This window comes from Neolamprologus brichardi, chromosome 10 (assembly GCF_056152115.1).
Source record: "Neolamprologus brichardi isolate AB-2024 chromosome 10, ASM5615211v1, whole genome shotgun sequence".
Classification (NCBI taxonomy): Eukaryota; Metazoa; Chordata; class Actinopteri; order Cichliformes; family Cichlidae; genus Neolamprologus; species Neolamprologus brichardi.
In genome coordinates this window covers 9,882,732-9,906,158 of record NC_142113.1, presented here as the reverse complement: position 1 = coordinate 9,906,158, position 23,427 = coordinate 9,882,732, and the positions used below count along the sequence as shown (strand labels likewise).

At 39.6% G+C, this 23,427-nt stretch overlaps 1 protein-coding gene across 2 annotated transcripts in view; it reads right to left on the bottom strand.

Annotated features, from left to right (window-relative positions):
* LOC102794455 (seizure protein 6 homolog) overlaps window positions 1-16,451 on the bottom strand; it is a 93,321-nt gene extending 76,870 nt beyond the window's left edge. For both annotated transcript variants that reach the window (XM_006799505.3, XM_006799506.3), the window contains exon 1: window positions 16,102-16,451. In XM_006799505.3, the coding sequence (XP_006799568.2) occupies window positions 16,102-16,186 (85 nt within the window). In that variant the 5' untranslated portion in view covers window positions 16,187-16,451. The remainder of the gene's footprint in view (window positions 1-16,101) is intronic.
* Window positions 16,452-23,427: the final 6,976 nt, after the last annotated feature.

Genomic DNA, 23,427 nt, shown 5'->3' with positions numbered 1-23,427 from the left:
AGATCTATCTCCGACCCTACGCATTTAGCAGAAAAAAAACACCCTAATTACACACACTGCATACACAGGCACGCGCACACACACACACAAACTTTGCCCTCTGTTCTCCTCCTCCTTTATCTCTCCTTCCTTCCCTCAATCTTCCTGACTCTAACGGAAGCGTCTCAGAGAGAAGGAGCGGGCTTTGATGTATCTTCTCCATGATTCTGAGCTTTCAGATCAAGGGGCTGTTTGTCTTCAAGCTCACCAAATCCTCAGACGGCCTGAGACAAAGAGCAAACATAGTGAAGTGCCTTTCCAGATCCATTTGCGTAATGGCAGAGCTGTCTGCTGTGTGCATGCACTGACCCTTTTTTTTGTTTTGTTACAACCTTTTATGCCACTCTGCTTCAGCAATCGTTCCATACTTTTTGTATGCCGTGTTATTATGTTTTTTTACTCTGCCTACTTCTTTTTCGGCTTTGATGAGATGTTTTAATTAAAGGATGAGGGCTCCTTAATGTTTTTACTATTGTTTGCATCCGCTTTATTTCAACTAAAGTTTCTTCCAGCAATTACTTTCTGCAAGCTAACAATCCACACTCATATCACCATGGAAACAGCCAGATTGGTGTTTTGGGTTAGGTTTTTTCTTTTTTTCTCCCCCCACCCCCGAGGATCTATTAAAACACTTCTTTTCTGAGAATCCATTCACGAGTCAATGAAAGGCTTGCATATGACACCTGCTTTGTCTGCCAGTGTGTGGCTTGGTCAATAAGTTTTGTTTTAGCTTCTTCAAAGCAAATTCACATAAAGACACACAGATCGTTTTGCTTCATAATAGATTTTTGCGAGGAAAAAGACAATCGACTATTTCAAAATGTGTTTGTTTATTTAGAAGGTAAAAGGGTGTTTTCTCTTTTTTTTGTCCACAGAAACATCTTGTGTTTTGAAATATTTTGTCTATGCGTTGCAGTTTTAGCTGTTAAACGCACAGTGTGTTTAATGCGTAACGCAATGGTGTTTCTTTTTCCTTGTTGTTGTGTTTGAAAGAAAAAAGACGAATTATGACACTGAAACAGTAAGCATGTGAAAGCTGCACTCACCAGTGAGTTAACAGTGTTTTGTTTTATTTGTTGTTTTGTTTCCTGTAGTATTTTGAAAGCTCAAATGTCAGTACTTCCTGTCTTCCCTCCTTTGTTTGGTGTATTTATAGTCCATGCGGCGCCCTCGGTTCGTCTGTGTTTATCGCAGCGTGTGATGTGTTAACCACAGGATTTGTTGTTGCCTTTTGTTGTACTTGTTCATTTGGACTCTGCTCCCACCACTTCCCTACTTTTATCGGGCTTATTTTTGTAACCTTTATTGAAAAACTTGTAAAGGGTGCCTTTGGTTTTGTGCACACTGCCTGCAGTGTCCTGCGTCTGGTTCCTCACTCCTCACTGAACCGTGTATGCAGCATGTTTTAAAAGGAGTGAAATGTCAACCAAAGATAAATTTAACACATCTTAACCTCAACATTCCAACAAGCTATTATAGAACATTTTTTAAGTCAGTGAAACATCTGAAACACTCTGTTAAATAACATCCAATATGTGTTAACAACCCAAAGTACCCAATAAATTATATTTGGTACCATTTGTCTTTCTTTCCTTTTTGATAAAGGAACGAAAATCAGCATTACATTTAATTATTAGTTAATTATTAGTTATTATTCATCTCTGGCTCTCTTCCACAGTGAGTCTTTATTCTGTCTCCCTCCCCTCAACCCCACCCACAAACTAGTCACAGTAGATGACTGCCCTTCCCTGTTTCTGGTTCTGCTGGAGGTTTAAAAGGGAGGTTTCCTTCCCACCGTTGCCAAATTCTTGCTCAGAGCAGGTTGTCTGATTGCTGGGGTTCTCTCTAAAGTCTTTACTTTACAATATAAAGTGACATTAATTTTGTGTCTAGTAACCATCTAATCCCTGAAATCCCTATGTTTTAACTCGAATTTAACTCTCAATTAGTCTGTATATTTCTTTTTATTAAAATTTGAACTGACTGTGGTAGGAAATGCTCATTCATCAGTCCCAGTGGTTTAAGGGGTAACCTTTCTCTTTCTTTTACAGTTGAGTGCATTCAAGTCAAGTCTGTGGTTAACTTTGTTAAGAGTTTCGAAGGTTAAAACAACAGGGTGGTAGGTTGCACAGAGCACACTCAGAAATGGCAAGGGATGCTGAGACATAGCTCACATACAGACAATGAAAGGAAAAGAAGCAGAATAAAATGACTCCAAAATCACAGCAGACGTTTAATCCAATTTTTCTGGCAGTCAAAGCTGTGCAAAAACCACTGTGGTTTGTCCCCTATAAAGGCCACAGGGATGGCTATATGCCATCCAAATACCATCAGGCAATCCCAAATCACCAAAAGCAGAATAAATCAATAATCTAACAAGAAAGACCGATTTAAAAGGAATCCGCTGCACACGAAAAGAAGTAAAAATCGATGTGACCAAGTAAAAACAGGCATGGACTGAAAGGAATGAAGCAATCTCGCTTTTGTTCCAGGGTTGATATTCCAGTTCCATTGTGGATTATTATTCAAAAGCAGACCTTTCTAGAGTTGTTCCCAAAACCTAAAAATACAAACACACACAAAGAAAACACAGATCTCAAACCATTAGATCATTATTCCACATTCGTCATGCTAGTAAGGCATTACATAGTCTCTAGACTAACGTGTAATACTTAAAGAGAGAGAGAGCTCCTGAGGCTGTGTGTATGAACATCCTGCACAGAAACTGTGGCAGATATAAACTCATATTTGCGAAGGGTGAAAGCTCAGTACAAATGTACATATCTCACACAAAATTCAGACCATTCTTACACAAATATTTTTAAGCAAAGCAAGCCTGTTAAAGTGGAATTGGAAAAGCAAAGCAAGACAGAATTTAACTTGAAACAGGCAATTTCACAGATCTTGCATTTAATATATATTTTGTTTGCTTGTTTTCACACACACAGTCACACGCACTCACAATCCCATATTAATATCTGCAATTTTTCATTCAGAATCTGTATTTTAAATAATTGGGCTGAGCTTTTTTTTTTATTTTAAAGCTTTGCCCTTAACTTCCAAAGCTAAAGTCTTTTATTTCCTGTCCTGAGTTTTTGTTCTGCTTGTGATTTCAAAACACCCCCAGATAAAACACCACCACCACTTCACAAGTGTCTCCAATTTGCTGAAATCACACTTCTTCTTTTTTGCTGTTGTTTTCAGCACCATGTCTAATAGCATGTGGTGCAAATGGAATTTTTTACATACAAATGACTAATTAAAGGAGCATCCACATCTATCTACTGTGGGAATTGAAACCAGGCTAGTGCACGTGCGTACTATTTCCAGATTACTGAGATTTATAAGAGGACCAAACACACGCATGGCTTAATAAATCACACGAATAGAATACTTTTGCCCATTTCTGCCTCTATGCGTACACACGGTTTTCATCTGGAATCTACACAGAGTTTTAGGCATCAGGTTCCTGGACCAGAGCCAGGGAGTGTCCCTACAGCCTCTCAGCAGAAACAGCTTTGTCAAACTCAGTTAGCCGCCTCTGAGGGGAAACACCTCTTTCCACAGTAATACACCAACTATTCACATCATGTCCCTGCCTCTGCCTGAGCTACCTCATCAATCCACACAGCAACAAAGGTAAACAGCCTCACACCTTCCAAACAGAGGCCTGTGCTACTTTGTTGACACAATGTATGTGCAAACCGCTTGCACAGAGGGTAAGCTTCTCACAGGACAGACTGAGCTTCATTTACAGAGGGTAATTGCACTGGAGCCAAGTGGTGCACTTTTGTGATGAGATTTTTTTTCCAGCTTTACTAAAACCTTCTAGAACCTCTGGGTTTGTCTACTCGCCAAGCGAAACTATGACAGGGGTAAACAACAAATTCAGCTCAATGCAAACATGTCACTTACGAGCTGGAATGGCCGCTGACATTGAAAGGCTATTTACCAACTGCCCTGCTGCTGTGTACATGCACGAAATGACATTTTCAGCTTTTAGTTATGTTGCCCGTTGCTAATTCAACACGGTCTTTGTTATTGCTTACCCCAACCCTATTGCCAAATAATAGCTGGGATATCCTAAACTTGATATAAGAAAATAGATGTTGGGGATCTCCCATTACTCTGCCTTATTTTTCCTCCATGTCTTTGTAACTCTGCTCCCAGTTTTGCGCCCTCCTTGTCAAATTGTTTATTACCAGCTATACCTCAGGGGAGCTAAGGCCCGATCCTTAGTGTGAAAACAAAGGATACGCTGTAACAGCTTTGTTCTTTGAAGATGTTCTAGTCATCACATTGAAATATATGACTTTTATGCTACACTATATATGAGTTCAATGTCAGCAAAAAAAAAAAGCAGAGCTACCTATGCAAAAAGAGAAAAAAGAAAAGAACAAAAACAGAGAATGAGAAAGACAGGATGCACTGGAGAGTCTAAACCAGTGATTACTTCAAGAGTTGCACTCGTGTGTTGCAAATTCCCTTTTTGCTCCTTTTGTCATGGTGAAAAATATGTGGCTGTGGAAGCACATTCCATGTAAAATAGAGCTATAGAAACGGCGAGCTATGCGAGAGTGGCTGGTAGCAGCGTGGACACTTACTCAAAAAAATACCCCGTGTGAGGATTTTCTTTCCCTTCTTCGAGGCTGCTTGCAGATAAGCATCTTGGTATTTTTGTTTCTGCAAAACAGGCTTCACTGAATTCTATGCTGCTGATGTTGATATTCAAGAGAGAAGGTCAGCCAAGAGCTCGTCTACTTAATGGGGGCAGGCACAATGTATGTGTATTAATCATTTTGGAAGGTTGTTTGACAGCTATGGAAGTGTTATCAGTGGTGGAGTGGCTAATGCAGAACTTTGACAAGTGAAAGGTTGCTGGTTCAATTCCAGCCAGGCATGCTAATCTCTTCAAACGTGTGGAGCTACTTGCTGTGGCATCCCCTTGTAGCAAGGGAAAATCCCAAAGTAGCTTCATTTCAGAGATTTGGAGTGGATCTTTGAGAGTGACCACAAACATTCCTCTAGGTACTAATCTGGAGCATTTCATTTACTTGCTATTATTTCATATTTAGAGAACATTTGTCCTTTGTCTTTCTGGCATAAACTCCATTGCATTAAAAGCTGTTAAGTGTCTCCAAAGGCTTCCTGCCAACTCTTAATTCCTATAGTCTTTCCTTTGGAGTTCTCTACAGGACAAAGATGCTTTGTGATTAACTTTTATCTTTAAGACGACCTCAACCTTAAGGGGAATTCTTCGAAAAGGTCAAAATTCTAAGAATATTCTCACCAGAGGCAACTCTTTGTACTAGAAAGTTTTTTAAAATATGAACCCTGCTTTGTTTCCCTTTCCAGATTCTGCCCAAGAGTATTTATTCAGAGACCTGAGATATGTAACAGCTCATTATGTGCTTGCCCCGGTGCAGCAAAAAGATTCACCCATAGGGTGCTTTTCATTATGCAAACTTATGCTTCCTCTCTCCTCCCATGATTCCCCGCATGCCATCATGGAGGATCTTTCAATCCTTTAATTGCACTTTGGGAAGATGCTGAGCAAGAAGGAAGTGAAGAAGTTCAAAGTCGCTCTCCCCTGTAGAGAAATGTTGTATGTAGTCATATAGACACGTAGACATATAAATGTAGACCCTCCACATATTCATAATTAACTGGTATGACTTTAGACTGATGCAGTGGAACTAACATTTGACGCATTCAGCAGGCATTTCAGCGAAAGTTTTCATCTATGTTACATTTTCTTCATTGTATCAACCATGAATGATTAGAGGTTTGACATGTTGCAAACTGCTTTAGCTAGCACAACTGCAGTCAAAGGCTAACCTGTCAGCATACTAGACAAATAAGTGCATCGTGTAGCACATGAAAGAGTATTCAGCGCATCAAAACATCAGAAAAGATCTCACTATTCAGAATTATATTCCTTTTCTAGTCTTTTCAACTGCCCGAGTGAGTCAGAGTGCACAAAAGGAATCTGCACATCAATAACTATTTTTACACATGTCAAAATGTCTTCAGTTAATAAACCTGTCCACAATGTACTCAGTGTACAAAAACTGTGTGCATTCACAAGGGCAGATAAAAAAAATGTGCATACAGATTCTTTTCGTCAGATTTATAAAGCGCTCAGCGTTCAGCCCCTGGTGTTCACACTATTCCACTAACCTGAGCACCTGTGACTCATCCCCTAACCGGCTTTTTTGACCTGCTGCTTGTGTCTCCAGCTGCATCTTCTTATTTTTCCTGCTTCCCTTATCTGTTTTTCAGCTGTGTGTCCGCCTGTTTGATTCCCGTTGTTACCCGTTTACTGCCCGTGCTTTCTCTGTTTTCTAGAATTCTTTTTTGTTTAGAATTTTTCTGCGAAGTTCCTGGCATATCAAGTTCTCTTCCTCAGTCTCTGCCTTGCTGTCTGCATGTTGCAAGTTTGATTCAACAAAGCAGTCACCATCTAGGCCTGATGCAGAATCGTGTATGAACAGGATTGCAATAAAGCAATGTTAAGTCACTGAAAGTATTTGCATTTGCAGAAATTCTAACTTGTTAAACTCGTACACATTATATTAATGGTATTTATTTTTTTCATTTTCCTGTAGCCAAAAGGTTGGCGAGCACACTAAGCTCCCAGAGGAGCTAAGAAATCAAGATAGTAAGTAAAAAGACATAACAATCTGATTGTAGCAATATTCAAACTATAGTTATACTTACGACATTTACATTACAAGCATGGTTGGGCTGATAATACTGTTTTGCAGCATATTTCAATAGCTCACTTCCACAATGGGATCTTTTCAAGCAGGTGATTTTTCTTTTATGTTTTTTTTATATGAGAGCATGACAGAAAATGTGATGTTATCTGGATTACAGTTAATTTACAGCTGTTCTCATAAAAGGAATGATGTTAACACTGTACCACAAGGGAGAGCACTGCAAAAACTGATATAAAAATATTTGGCTCTTTCCCACCCAGCCAGATCTTGAGCACTTTGGGGGGTTTTTTGTATACACTATGTGTGAGGTCTTGTCTGGTCATTGCAATGCTGATCGCCTACTGTTAGATTTCCTGTTCTGTCTCTCTTTGCCTTAATAATTCAGATTTAATCTTTCAAAATACACGACAAGGCCTCATGGACTGAATACATGCTCCACTCCAAGATACCAGGCTATGTTAAAAACGTCTAGGTCAAATGAGAAGTCAAAAAGGAATTTTTCATCTTAATGCAAAATGAAAAATTAAATAAAGATAAATTCACAGAAGAAAAACTACAAAAGAGAAAAAGAAAACTACTAAACAAATATACTAAGAAAGCATAAAAAAAGGCACAGAGGTTGTTTTTTTCAATCAGCGTCATTTAAAATTGGATAATAGGAGTCATCATTTGTTTAAAAACTGATTACAGGTATTAGTTTTATGCCTGAGTTAGATTTTGTTAGGGTATAAATTATGTTTAAGGGATTTAAATAATTTAAGATTCACATCGCATGAAAGCACAGGCCTTATAGGGCATCAGGGAATCCACATTTAGAAGGCAAACGGCTTAACTTAACAATGACAATATGTACATAGACATATCCCTCTAAATACACTTCTATTTCAATGCAAACACAATGGATTCACTAAATCAACATGCCAAAAAAAACGAAAACAGAACCGCGAGCAGTTGAATGGAGGGAAATGACATCTTAATGCCATTTGAGCCGAGAAATCTCCAACAAATCAAATGTGGTGAATTCTACTTCCCATTCTTTTACAAAAACAAATGTAACAGGTACTTCAGAGAAGTCATGTAGCCAGGACATTATCTGAGGATTAATACTTAATGAGTGTCCCAAGTTATGTCTTTATTTCATGTCTTTGGAGAAAAAATCTGATTAACAAAAAGAAATGAGATATGAAAATAGTCACTCAGTGTGCATTTAGCATGGTAACATTGCCACTGTGGTAATTCTAACAGGCAGGTACAATTTGCTTTTGCTGTATTTATCTTATCTTTATTTTATTTTATTTTTGGATCCCTGAACTAAATAAGCTGAAGGATTTACTGTTTCGTGAACTTGCAAATTTAACTCGTAGCTCACAATTTCTAAAAATAAAACATCTCTCTTCTATTGTTGTGTTGACTATAAGTTGAAGTTTATACAGAAACACTGATGTATATGATTGGTAAATGACTAGCCAGTGCAGTACCATGTAGAACTGGGCTCCTGTGGTCAGTGAAGCAGTAGTATGAAAGTCTCCATTCCCATGTCCAACAAATTTCTGAACTAACAACCTGCCCTACAGTCCATGCTAATACAAACAGAGGCGTTAGCAGGATTGCACTGTGCACACACCTCTGTAAATACATCAGCAATCAACAGTTACACAATGGCTGTTGGAAAATTTTACTATATTGCCCAAAGCTGTTATTCAGGGATTCACTAAGCATTTGTCCCAAATGCCATGCCAATGCAGCTGAAGCACAAATATGCATGATAAGCAACAGAATGCAGAATGCACTGCAAAGGGGATTGTTGAGTCTGCAAAGCTTTTCTTTTTCCACTAGGAAGCTACTAACCTTCTATTTCACACACCATCTAATGTCAGAAATGCACAAACCTGTTTTTGCAGCTAAGGGCTACAGTATAGTCCAGCAATCAATGACATGGTCTAACAGAGCACCGGCTGTTCCCTGCTAAGTAATCCATTTTTAAGGGTGAGTATTCTTTTTAAAGACTGCCTTACCGCTCTGACAGATGAGAGCGACCACAATCACCAAGAGAGAACCAGAGGCAGATGACTGCCTTATAACTGACAGCCAATTGCCTGACCACCAAGCAGCAGCTTGGACCGAAAATGTTCGATATCTTGAAGATGCCGGTCGATGTTAGAACCTGTAAATTATACACAAGGTCCTCTGGGACACGACTTCAATATATCTCAAAAGGCTTACAGTCAAAATGTGGCCCTTTCCTCCGTGTTGTCTGTATTGGAGATGTCACCACACATATAAAATTTTTAAAATGCATGCATGGCTGCGATACTTTATAGCACTCAGCGATTCAAACTGATGGATGTTATTTCCACTGGAAAACTGCTTGGGTGAGCTTATAATGGCAGTTGAGAGTATTTGTGCTTAAAATGACAGAGAGGTAAAAATACAATCAAAATCATTCCCTACCGTAAATGCAGAAACTTTTCCCACCGTCCTGCACACTTTCTTTGCTTGTGTTTGTCTTTGACTATTTTCAATTACTTGGTGAGCAACTATCCTCTTCCTGGATCTATCCACAACATTGTTATCTTTCTCTGCTCCTTCTAATATGTTTACTCATCCTGATGAATTCAATTACATCTTTTCATAGGAAATTACTGTGGGGGTGGCTCAGCCTGCCAGAGGTCAGCACTAACTGTGAATACTAAAACTACTCCCCCAAACACATTACACAGCCTATTAGCTGCTGCTTTCCACACAGCACTCTCCGACCCTACATAAGCCTTTCCACTGCCACAGATGAAATGCTTTCTAGATGGGATCTGGCGTGGAGAAGAGGGGAAGAGAGCTGGAGCTGTCCCCAGGCCTAATCGTTTCGGAGAGCCATCCCCACTGCAGCCGCAAAACACGCCAGTCCTGATTAGGGAGGTGTGTACACAGCCAGGCAGAGCGTAAAAAGGTGCAGAAAGGAGGCTTGGCCTGGTGGTTGCTATTGCTATTGCGCTCACCGATCCACCCCACCCCCACCTCCCAGTGTACAACTGGCGAAATCGATAAGGCACAAGGCCAAAGGCAAAACAGGTACAAAGTAAGCCTTCGATGTAGTGCCTTGACAAAGTGGTCGACATCTCTTCATTTAGAGTTTTGCTACAGGGGCACTATTATTCACTTGATATAAATTAGACATGGATCCCCCTTCCCCAAATTAGCTCCGTACGGTTTCCTGCAGGGTCCTGCCCAAATCATCTACTACTTTGCTGAGGGTACGTGTTGACAATTTCTCTGTAAAAATGTTACCTGAAATCTCTTAAGAGGTGACTGTGTTAAGAAAAAAAAACCTCTCACATAATTATCTAGATGCAGGAACCCATTTCAGGTCTATCCAAACTGTCAGGCTGATTAAACAAACAGACTGTGAAACGCTATCAGCAAAAAAGTCAGTCTTCTCTCTAAAATATAGACATAGATAGATTGCATCTGATTGGGGGTGAAATGAAATCAGCTGCTGTTAGCTGTAATGCTGTAATGCTGTAATGCTGTATGCGTGAAAAATAGTGGGTTAGTAATGTACAATTAGTAGATAAATAACTACTTAGATAGATAGATAGATAGATAGATAGATAGATAGATAGATAGATAGATAGATAGATAGATAGATAGATAGATAGATAGATAGATTTTATGATGATTTTAAATGATAGATAGAATTTCATTTGACCAGATGCAATTAAATTAATCATTTTAATATATTTATTGTACTTATGTAACAAAATCACATGGAAAATTTACATGTAACTAAATTTGGGCTGATTTTTTTGTGTAATGTAGATAGATAAATCAAATTGCATTGCATAAATCATAATTGGTAAATACTATGCCTGTATTCCTTTAGCATGCTGGTGCGTAAATGCTAATTTCCTTGTACAGGACTAAAGAGCGGCTTTGCTCAGTGCTTAAACTGCATTGGTTCTGTTGCTAAATTGTTTAATGGCCAAGTGACAACTGGTGTATGTGAGTGCTGATGATTATTAAAGCAAAACACACACACACGCACTCACACACACACACACACGTGAGTGTGAATGTATGGCAGACAACATTTGTTTTCTTAGCTAACACATTAGTGCCACCGTATTGCTTTACACAGGTTAAGATTTAGAACAGATTAGTCCAATCCAATCTTTTTCGTATTAATAGAACCTGGCCTAATGGGTGTTAACCACACAGTAACAAGAAGCTGGGCAGTTAAAAACATGTCCAGTCATTTACACAGTTTTCATCTAGATTTGAAGTGTTAGTCATGCTATATGAAAGGCCTCATTTAAACAATCTAACAATCAGTTTTGATCTTAAGGACAAATTAAACAGATGAACTTCTCTCTCATCCCTTTCATTGAAGTCAAGACTTCATGTGAGCGATTATGTATCTGTCTTTCATTCTCATACAGACATCAGTCACGGTTTTGTGTTTCTACCCATTCACTACACCAAAGACAGACTCTCAAGCCGCGTGTTATGCTTTGTTTGTCACCCCACGACTTAATCCACTGAATAATATGTGTTACCTAGCGTTACCTCTGCCATTGCTGTAATCTCATCTTCCGTGAAGTTCGCTTTTCTGTTTTGGTTTATGGCTGTTTCACACTAAACCCTTATTCGTGCAGGCATTACATCAGGAAAAATCGCAAGACAGCTGTTGTCACTTTAAGTTGATTGAGATTTATCGATTCATAAACCTGCTTAACCAATGTTTTTTGGTTTGGGGTTTTTTTATGCTCAGCATCTTTCATGAATCAAACATGAGCACGCTACCAGGAATGATCTTAAGACAAGTATAAATCTGAGTGCATTTTTATAAATGAGTCTCCAGCTGTTAGAGAAGAAGCCCAGCAATACGGTGATGAAATCCCCCCAAAAAATAAAAATCCTTCCAAAAATAGCCATTTGCTTTTCACAAATAAAGCTCCACACTTTTTGAGGAAGAAAATATATGAGGCAATGAGTCAAATTAGGATGCATAGAACATTCTCACAGAGCGAGAAAGGCATTTGCACATGAAGAGTTGAAAATGAGTCGCATTCAGCCAAGCTGTGAGCTCCACCTAGGAGGCAGTGAAAGAGACTGAGACAGGCACAGAGAGGGACTGAGGCAGGCAAGCAGGCGCCAAGCCTTGAAGAGGGGCATTCTGGCATAATGACTCTCATTTACCATTGACAGGCCTTGGGAAAGTTAAACTAATTATGACAGCACACAGATGCTGAATAGCCCTTGATGAAGTTAATAACTGGCAATCCAACAAACAGGTGTTGAATGATTTCTGTTACCTCCCCTGGAATTATAGGATGTTCTGATTTTTTTCCGCTCGTAGCAGCAATCTACCCAAAGGCAGAATTATGCCTCCTTATAACTGTGATCTTGGCAAACTGTGTGAATATGTGAATGAGAACAACACATACAACAATGGAAGACAGAAAGCTTGTTCTGTAACCTGTACCATTAGTATGACAAACAGGAAGAATTGCCACCGAGTTGAATGTGCATACAAAAAAAAACTGCTTGAAATGAAAGGCGCTTCATTGTGCTGTAGTGGTAACAGGTGTCAGCACAAAAGCATAAGCACGGAAACGTGTTTCATCCTTCCCGTGAGTCCAACATTTTGGTATCTGCCGGTGGTTTTAATATGCATCTCATCCATTATTAAGACCAAATAAAGACATTTTCATTTATAACACACATCAGTTTTAGGGACTACAGCAGGGTAAATGTTAGTGGTGTTGATGTAAAATTGTTGCTTTACATTATCTAATCTCCCGTAAAGTGAATAATATTATTATCAGCCTACGACTGTTTTATCAACAGGATTTGTGACACTTAATATTATGTTTTCAAACAACAACGATTTACAGAATTCAACATACATTCTTAAAATCAACAGCGGTGTGTCAATGAGAGTTCTGTCTGCCAGGAGGAGATCGCCACTGATTTAATGAACTTCAGAATACATAAAACACATCTCCTGCAACTCCCAGATCACTACAGATCATTATTAACAGGCAGGGATAATGTGCATGCATAAAGATAATAGGCTCAGCTGAATGTCATTAAATTGTGTAACACTTTAAGTTTCACACCAGGGCCAACAGAAACTTTGCACACTAAATGACTGCACAATGAGCTATTTAACATCTGCTGGCATCTTATTAGGCATACTTGTTTGAATACTCTCGGAAAAAAATTCAGTTATTGCTTTGTTTTTGTTGGTAATGACTTTGTAACAAGTCGAAATACAATATGCTTTTTTAGTATATTTTGATTTAGCAGACTGGCTTTTTTTAAAAGTAGATAAAGGAGGTTGACACATGTGGGCTTCTTTCTCCGGCTGCTTAGACTTTGTATGCAGTGCACTCCTCTAGCATTTCTTGCATGGCCTACAATGAGATTTGACCCAGCGCTAGAACGCGTTGTCGATCGGAGGGTAAATTTGATTTGTCACTGAATAAAAGTTCAAGCTGTTACCTTCTTGTTGTCTATCCAAGTCAGACCAGCAGACTTGTGTATTAAGGCAATCAAAATCCTGCAGAGAGTGTAAGTGAGCACTGCATAGGGCTTGTTACCCTTTGACAACAAATATGATGAAAAATGCTGCTTCTTGTATTGTTCTCACAACACATATGCAGTAGTTTATAAAGTATGTTTAAATTGCAACCCATAAATGGCATTTTAATTATATTCAATATGATTCACAGATTTTTTTTCTGCTTGTCTATTTATGAAGTGAGACTTTTTCGTAACGCAGTGTCGGATTGTCTGTGTTTAAGATGAAGAAAATGTAAGCATGGGTTTCCAAGTGTATATGTAAGTGTAACGAAACCATGCAGAGTACACACAGAACTCCTGCAGATGTTTGAGAACAAACTAAAAGTAAGTGGCTAATTAAAAGCATAAGATATATACAGGGGCTGTATGGGAAGTCTTTCCTCGTTGTTTTTGCAGGTAATGGTGCTTTTATTAGCTGGGAGGTTCTGGTCCGAATTTTAGCGTTCCTCCCTCTGTCTCTCTCTGCAAATCACCCCTTATTAATGTGACGAAATAAAAGGCTGAGTTATTCTTTTGCAAAGTAACATATGTAGGTGGATGATTTGAGTGCTGTTCGAAGGCCAGCACAAATATCTTTGGACTGATACTGTAATTATTATTAAGAGTCTTTTATACATCTTTACAATCTTTACGTCTACTGACTGAAACATTAGAGTCAAGCAAAAATCATAAATTAAATGAAAGTGTTTCATTAATAAATACGTGAGACTGATTTTTCTCTTGGAAAAAAAGAAAAGAAATCCAGTTCAGGTGAGAAAATAATGGCACGGTTCCAAAAAACTTGACAACAAAATGAATGGTTGTTTTTGTGTTCCCCCTGCAAGGTAAATTAATCAAGTTCACAATAACAAGTCATAGCACAAATGAGAGATTGGGACCTCTTCAAAACTACAAAGTTAATCATTCCTGTAACTGAGCACGCATTCAAAACTCCTGATAATGGCAACTTTCAAGAATTAAAAATTGATATGCCCCACCTTGGAGAGTTTACTACAGTGTGAACATTTGCTGGGTAAGCAACAGCAGCTAATGGAAGCGGTTAAATTTTATTTTGCTCTAAAAATAATGCACCCTGCATTTCTCACTCTCCCTAGAGTTTCGAGCAGCGTGCGAATAGAGCAGGTGTGTGCCTGGGATCTGTGCGATCGTGAATCCGAAAACAGTCAAAAATTCACACATCTTTCAAAGCGGCATTGTTCTGTGCTCCACCACTGACTGTGTATTTATTCACATGCTAATTAAGATTTAAACGCTCTAAATGTATTTCAGGTGTATCGAAAAGATCCGGATTTGAACTCTTATTATATAAAAATCAAAAAAGGTCTATGCTGTCCCGTACAGCACACCTTTCTCCCACTAGATATTCAATCAGTTGATGTTTTGTTGATGGTGTAAAATATTGCTTCAGGCACTGGTGTGGAATTGCAGCTCAGTTTTCAAAGGGCTGAGATGTAATGACTGAACCAGCCCAGGCAGTATGAATTCACTCTCGCAGTTATTGCATTGTTTAGTAATCACTATTTGCTCGTGAATGTGTTCGTTTTCAGCACCAAACAGGCACCTTTCATAAAAGGCTTCGTCACAAGAGGATGGACAGGGGCATTCGATTTGCCGGCATCTGTTTGAACTTTACATGTCGCTCGCATTAGATAAAAATGGCAAAATAACATCCAGAAATCCTACTTTTATAATAAACTCATATGCATTTGTTTCGTCTTGTGTTTTTTGTGAGTTGCAAACTCAACATTCACTATTTCTGTGGTGGCTCTTGTCCATATCCAGTTACTTGAACAATAATAGATATGCATCATTTCCACAAAAGAGGGGTGTGTGAGAGAGAGACAAAGGGGGGGTGACAGTAAAGCTGTGCAGACAAGCAGAAACACAGATAGTGTCCAGCAGAAAGCATAGATGATGAGAGGGCAGACCCACACTAGAGAAATAATTAGGACAAGGCCACTGTGCATGAATCCGTTGCAGCTTCCCACAAGCACTCATCTGTGTCAAACAGCTTGGTCAATAATCTTCAGCAATTCCCAAGGATTAGAGTCTTATTACCGAGCACCGTCTGTCACACAGACCTCAGCGCCCAAACAAGTCGCTTCCTGACTGCTTACTCCCACCGAATAAACATCCCGCTGGAAAATTGATCATTAGGTTCAGGTTCATATTTATTGGTGTTTAGTTTCTGATTGTCTTATTTAGTTTTCCTCTTGCCTGGTGGTGGTAGTGGTGGTTGGTTGAGCTGGGGAGAGAGGCTGTTTCCATGCTATTTATGTGGCCACGTGGATGTGTGTGTCTCTCTTTAGAACAAATTAAAAGCCATTTTGTGTAAGTTGAGCTGGACAGCCTATTGTTATGTAACTGACTGTTAAACGCATTTCTCCAGTGATGCGCCATAACTTCTAATTGACCACGCTTTGTTTGCAACTGTTGGGTTTCATTTATTTGCCTCTCGCTTTAAATTCAGATTCCACTTCCTTCTTTCGGTAGTTTACAGTGTACAATAGAGAAAACAAACAGGACTATCCTCTCGCAACTTTTAGCCCCAGCAGTGCTGTAGTACAGTACGTCATAAACTTAACAATGATAACGAGTCATTCTGGAAACATTAACACTTGTATCACACTTGTAGATCTGAGAATCGTGAGCCCGGTGTCATTAAGCTCTGCCTTCGCTTTTTAGCCGGAGGAAAGGAGGGGTGAAAAAAAACTAAATTTCCAGAAAAGTACAAAAGCACCAAGACGCAAGTTCTTACCTTGCCCGTGGATTTCGGCCACGGCGGCGGCGAGAAGCAAAACCGTGCAGAGGGTCTGAAATTGGCAGCCTTGTTTCACGCACATGTCTACTAAAGTCGAGGTCGCTCTTCGCGTATCTACGGAGCACGTCCTTGTGTTAAGAAGAAGAAGAATACTTCCAGGGGAGGAAAAACAAAAAAAGAATAAAAACAAGCAAGGCGAGGACTTTAAACAAAGGCTCGCGGGATGCTCTCGCACTTCCTCAATAATTCGCCGACTGAAGACCGTCGAGAATAATCAAGTGAAATGCGGAGGTCCCTCTTTAATTTGGACGCTCAGTAAGCGGATTGCTGGCTGTGTGAGCTATCGGCACATGGAGAGGAAGGAGGGGGGAAGAGAAAAAGGAAGCCGAGGATTCAGCACCGCGGACAGCTCCTAGCGTCTGCTGATGGAACAGCCTCAAAGTTAGCTGGAGGAAGAGGAATAACTGAGCTCAGTGCGTTTTCATTGAAGTCGTTCTTTCGGTCTTTGGAGCTTCTTGTGATGATGTTTTTCTTTTTAACAGCCTTCCTTTTAATCAGCACAATAGCCACGTTCAGGTTCAACAAGAATATATAAAGATGGCATTTTTAGGATAGACAGACATAATACTTGACTTATTCTCAGACTTCTACTGTTGTTGTTGTTGTTGTTTTCCTTCTATAAATTCACTAACTTATGTATAAAAAAGCAGATAACATGCACGTGTAAACTCATATTTTAAAGCTATTTGCAACTCATTCTATTTGGTTTTGGACACCCAGAACCTCTGTAAATATCCTGCCTCCAAAGACTCTGTGGTGAGTCAAGAATGAAGATAGAGTGCAGATTACTGAGAGGTACATGTACACTAGCTTTAAAAAAAAAGCCTTCTGTGTGAATCTTGAGCTTCAATTCGCTGGTCAGTTTACACTTGTATTCCACCCTGCACTTGCTGAAATACATTGCTTTTCTTTTTCTTACCCTAATTTCAGCATACGCTTCCCCGACTAGTTTTTGTGCCCACAGGAGTCAAGACTGGAGCTGAGTGGATTTTTTTTTTCCAGTCCAATTCCCTGTAAAGCTTAGACCCTGCTGTGCATGACAAGCCCTGAGGTGAGACGTTCCTCAGGTGCTGGAAATAACTATGCCATGCTCTGAGTCCCTTAGGTCACTTTTTTTCCCCTCTCTTATCCAGCTATAGTTTATGTCTCGGGGCTGTAAGTATTTGCCAATGATGTCAGCCTCCCTACTTCTGGCAAGAGACTTTAACTTTTTAATGGATAAAGTGGGGTGCTAAATTGGTTATCGGGGTTACTTCACTTGTCATTGTGTTGGGAAAAACCCAGAGCAAGAATGTAATGAACAATTCTTTGGGAAAACTTAACTTTAGTCTGTGTGCAGGTAAGAAGATGCTAAACTGGAGCAAGATGCCAAAGTCATAGGAGCATTAAGAGCTGCTTTTATGTGACTTCTGACCTCTGATTCTGAACATGGGACAAGACCACATGACTTTGAATGAGTGCAGAGTAAGGCCAGCCATCACAGATTCTTATTTAGCAAAGTAATTACCATAAACTATGGTTTCATTCATCAGTAATCTAATTTACAGTCCAAGTGTGACAAAGGGGATTATTCTAAAATGACTAGTTAGATAAGCTTGTTGAAATATGCTTTCTTCTTATGACAGCTAACCTTTCAAAAAGCATTTGTAGATAGTATCTACTATGCTTATCATTACACCCCCTTTAGTTATCTAGGCCATTTTATTATTATAATTTCTGCCTGCTATATCAAAGGGCTTAATTTAGCCAGTAAAATAATTGCTGTGTGCCCACATTCTGTTCATCCAGTCAGTAACTTCTGACTTGACGAACAGAACGCGGGCATGTGAGTCATGCGTGGACAGGAATGGCTAAAATTCACGAATGGTTCAGAAGTCTACGCAGTCAAAATAAACAACATGCACATGCTCGTCCTCAGGATGGTATTCTGCGTAGTTCTATTGTCACCTCAACGGAGGAAGGCACGGGAGGGTGACATGCATTCACGGGCTGTCTGCTGTGCAAGAACGCAGTAAAACGGCATCAAAATAAATGCAGTTTTAAGGCATGAATAGAGATGGGGTTGAGGGTGGGATCATAAAGGTACTGGGGGAGAACCAAGGTCAGTTTTATTGGAGATGCTAAAATAATATAAATAATGGGCAGTTGTTTGTTTGTTTTTAAAAACAAGACCATTTCTTCTAAAAATAAATTTTGTGTTCTTTTTTTTTTTGCTTGCAGTGGAGACAATAAAAGGTACAGCAGTCCTTTGAGCTGTACACATGCAGCATCTTAAATTAACCAGAGTGTGTTATCATTAGTCGTCTCACTTTTCTGTCACACCGCTCTGACTCGACTGCTGGGAATAAACAGACAATTTATTTCACAAATGTCATGCGTGTCATCGTCATTACACGCCGGCTCATTTTGGACTGTCCTTTTCTTCTTTTTTTCCCCTCTTTGGTCGGCTTTTCTTCCAGGTTTTATATGACTTTGCCTCCGTTTGCCTCTCACTTCCTCCTCTATTTAAGCACCGACATCTCTCTCATTTTCTTCTAAATTTATCTCTGCTTCCCCTCTATATCCCCCAAGCATGGGACACTGTCCTTGCATCTCTCCCGTCCTCCCGCTGGCCTGCTGCAGAATAGGCTCTAATAGTGCAACTTTCCCTTTAGTGAAGCTCAATGGAGCCATAAAGCAGCCCTGAGGTCTAGTTGGCAGCCAGATGGTCGCAGCCGAGCTTTCATTCTGCTAATGGGTAGGGGGGCAGAGCAGTTAATGAAAATCAGACCCTTGAAATGAAATGACCAATGTCCCAAGGTAATGAGGCACAAATCGTCAGCGAGCTTTTACAAGCACTAAGGTAATCTTAGATGGCAGGATTATGTAAAAACATCTTATGATGACTGTTCATTAGATGGCTAAAGACTGACTGATTATTATACCTCATGTTCAGCTGACAAACACACTCCTATTGACTCAGAGCACTGGCTGTGATATTTAGATTGACTGGCTTGGCTAAGTGCTTCATCCAAGCAAGGCTGTGTGCCAAATGCTATCAATGAGTATCTACCCACGCAGCATTACAACCTACAAATTACAGCCCATGTTACAGTCATAGGCAGCAACAACATCACAGTAACAGGACTCACAAATGCATGCGGGGCTAATCTCCATGCATTACATTCACAGTTCAGCATTCTGACCCCTTTCAGCCAACAATTGCAATTATAGTGCTGTCCTGAAATCTGCTCACTGTTATTTACTGCTATTTGTATTGAATCGGGCAATGCCAATCAGATGTCAGCTGCTGGAAATGGGAGAGATTTTGGCTCTGTAACTGAGGGATAATGTCAGACTTTGAGTGGAAAATAATATTTATACCTGAATCAGCACAGTTAGCAGCACATTGCTGACGCAAGTGGAGCCTTGGATGATTGTGTTTGTTGTTCGACCGCGTTTCTCCGAAGTCGTTATGGATTTGAGCATTTCTAGGAGTTTCAGGAGAAAAAAATATGTAGCATTACAACAGAAGAACCGTTAATTATTTAGCCACAGAAACATTATAGAGGTTTGAACAGCCCGTAGTGTTGTGCGTTTTGTCTGCTCAAGATTTTCAGGGACAAGTATTGATTTTCTCTAAGAGCATTTTTTTTTTTTTATTTTAATGATTGCTGAAAATATGTATTTTGGATTTTTTGGTGAGGAGGGGGAAGTCGATACAGTTCAATCAAAGCAGAGAATTTTATTCATTTATTTATTTTTAAGGGTTTTTTTAGGGGTGATTTTGCACTAACTTTTGGAATAAACAAGAAAAAGTAGAAATTAATTAAATCCCCTAATTTTACTTAGAATGCTGCTGCGGCTGACAAATATAAATGTGCTGCATATTCTTTATATAATAGCTCGATGCTGTAGCTGTAAATAAAATTTAATGACAGTTTAATGACACACCCTTTCGTGACAATCTGTGAAAATTTCACCTCACTGTGTAAACAAACAGCAGCAGCAGAGCAGCATAAACAGGCTGAGAGTTTGAAGCATATAATCCATATCCCCGATGCTGAGAGGCAAACTAATACGAAACAGAATCGACTCATTCTGTTCCCGTCTTACCTCCAATGGACCTCTGACCTCTTTCTGGATTAAACCATTTTTCTTCCTAGCTTCTACATACAGTATTTAATAGACTATTTTTTTTCTAGGAATGATGATGCTGCCCAGTGAGGAAAGTAGCCAATTTCATTATGTTGTGATGTGAAATGCTACGTCTAGTTTATTAGAGAATTGTCGATAATTGCTATGTTGAGTTGGCACAAATTGCTACCATACTCAGTTCTGACACCCATTCATCAAGACCAAGAGTGTATTTGCATGTTAAATAACACCCACTTAAGAAAGAAAAAAAAAGACGACATAAACAATTCAGTTTTGTGTTTAATTTATTGCTTAACTTGCACTCAGTTTACATCCTGGTCTACCTGAAACAGTGATCAGTTTCCCCACAAATATCGGGTTTCTTCTTAACAAGCTTATGCATGTATATGGCATAAATACTTCACTGCAGTTTGGAGTATTCTGCAGCTTATGACCCCACATCCCCATTCCCTTTTTGTTGTGCACTTCCTCCTTGAATAGCTCAGATAATTGCACACTCCACTATGTACTGGCTCTTTCTGAGAAAGTCAGCTGTGCAAGAAAAATATATTTTTGTATATATTTATTTATTTATTTAATTTTTTTTACATTTTTTTATAGGAGCAAGGGGGAAGGGAGTTATATCAAGGTACATCTGACCCTTGACAAGAAAGTCTGAAATTCAAAAATCTTCTTGTGCATTTGTAACTTGTAGCTTTTTATAGGTGGACACGTTTCTCTTAGCTGTTTATTTTCTTCTTTCCTCACCAAACTCCACGGAACCAGCGTGAACCGTCGCTGTGCATACTCTGCTCAGACTGAGTCCCGACAGTGGAAATAGATTGGATGTGACCCCCAAAGACGGAGCGACATCTGTTAACCCCTCGATCATTGCTTCTGCCTGACGACTGGGCCGGAGCAGCGTCAGCCCAGTCATGCAGGGCCCTGTCAATAGATTCAGCAGACTATGGTAATGAGCCTGAAAGGATTCCCAAGCTCAGCGCTGTCACTTTGATGACTCCAAAATTAACCGTGCACTAGAAATTCTCCTCACCTGCTGTAATAACATTCAAGATAGAAGGAATGTGTCTCATGCAATACAGGTACAAGAAAATTAATGTAACCCCTCTTGTCAAATGTAATTAGAACCATAGTGGCACAGATATGGTGCAGTGAGTGATTTGAAAAGGGTCCAGAAAGGAACTATTTTACCCCGATAACAATATTCTGTTTGCATTTGCCGACTCACGCGTTAAGGTGTCGTTTTTCCTTACGTGCTGGGCTTGAAGACCACTAAGTACCCAATTGTTCATTTGGAGGGAAGCACACAAGGATGCTAAGGCAGGAGCACACACATGAGGACTCATTCAACGCTAGAACATTACCGTTCCGACTCTCTCACGCACAAACCTTTTATGAAGAGTGTGACATGTTGTTCAATACCGTTTACACTCACATCTCTCTTCACCATTCCTCCTCTTCCTCTTGCCGTACACCCCTCCCTCTCCTTGACCTTCTCTTTTCATTAGTCAGAGTGTGTCTCATGCCTCTGAGCATGCTGATAGTGCACTGCTCCAAGGCTGCATTTATCAAGATGATAAAGCACTCTCAGACAACAGCCAAGTATCTCAAGGCTAGTGGCCACGGTATCTGACAAGTGACAACAAGTCACACAAACAACTCCACCTCCGTCCTTCCGGTACACCCCCACCCGCTACCCCCACCCTGCTAGTATCCGCCATATACCATGCCTAGTTGGTCACAGGTTCTCGCCATATGTCACATGAGCCCCTAATGAGAAGTTAAGTGCAGATGAAGGCGGGTGACTGCACATGACGACAGATATACTTTACTTCTCCTCCACACAGAAACTGCTAACAGCACACACACATACACACACACGGGTTCAACAACATCCTGTTAAACCATACAGGCTCCAAGCTACAGAAATGCAAGTCGTGCCACTTTAGCTGCAGCTTTCATCTTTGCCCACTGTTCACCTCACTTTCTTCAATTCAGTGGCTTTTTTTCACTCTCAGCCATAAAGTTACTGTCTGCCTCCAGAGAGCTTCAGCCAGCAATCTCCATTCAGACCTCAGACTCAAACTGACAACTTGAGATGGCGGTGAACTTGTGTTGTACTCTTCAAAAGATATTAGCAATTGCTTTAATGGGAGGCAGTGGGTGAATCTGACTTTTATTTTCCCACCGCTTCTTTTCTAGTCACCATTAAACTGCATTTGAACGTCATTATTATATTCAAGCACGCATTAGGCTACAACGGTTACAATTAAAAAGTATATTGTTCATGGGAAGTCATTTCTATGAAAAGGCTCAAAAAGGCAATTTTAACTTTATGGACAGTTTGATTTCTTTTGTTATTTCCAACTAAAATATGCTTCCGTCACTCCTTTTCTCCCTCTTGAATTTGCCTGCGCGCACACATTTATCTGTGATGTGCCAGCCTAACTGAACCTTCAGATACGTAAAAGACATTTTTCTACTCTGAGCTGTTCTCAGCTTATCAACATTGTTGTACATTACACTGAAATACACACACACACACACGCACACATATACATGTAAAGCATGTATTTTAAAAGTTAAAATATGGAAACCAGAATACAATTAAAGCTGCTACCAAGCATTGTCTTTAAAATATGTGTTCAAAAGGGGGAAAATAACATAAATGTAACAGTTGTATTAAATTTACATAGCTGTAGCATAATTTCTAAAACATAAAAAAGGACCACAGCCAGTTGGCATGCTATAATAATACCCATCTTCAGGCAACTATTTGAGATGGTACTGCTTGATGGAAATGGCAAGAGTTTTGAGAACTTAAGTCTCCTTGTAAAAGCACATACTGCACATGATAACAGGTAGACAGAGGTAATAGGGTACCTTGAAGTGTTTCATAAATAACAAATGTCAAATAGAATGGATGGTCATTCTGTTATTATTTTTTTATCTTCTCCAGGAGCTGCTAGTTTAACAAACCACTTCCAAAAGTACTGCTGTTTGGATGATGGCTGTAGAGAGATTACTTTATATTTTATTTTTGATTATTTTTAAAGCATGATTGTAAATTGTGACACGGGGAACCATCATACAGTGTAGAGTGGTACTTGACATTTATGAAAGATA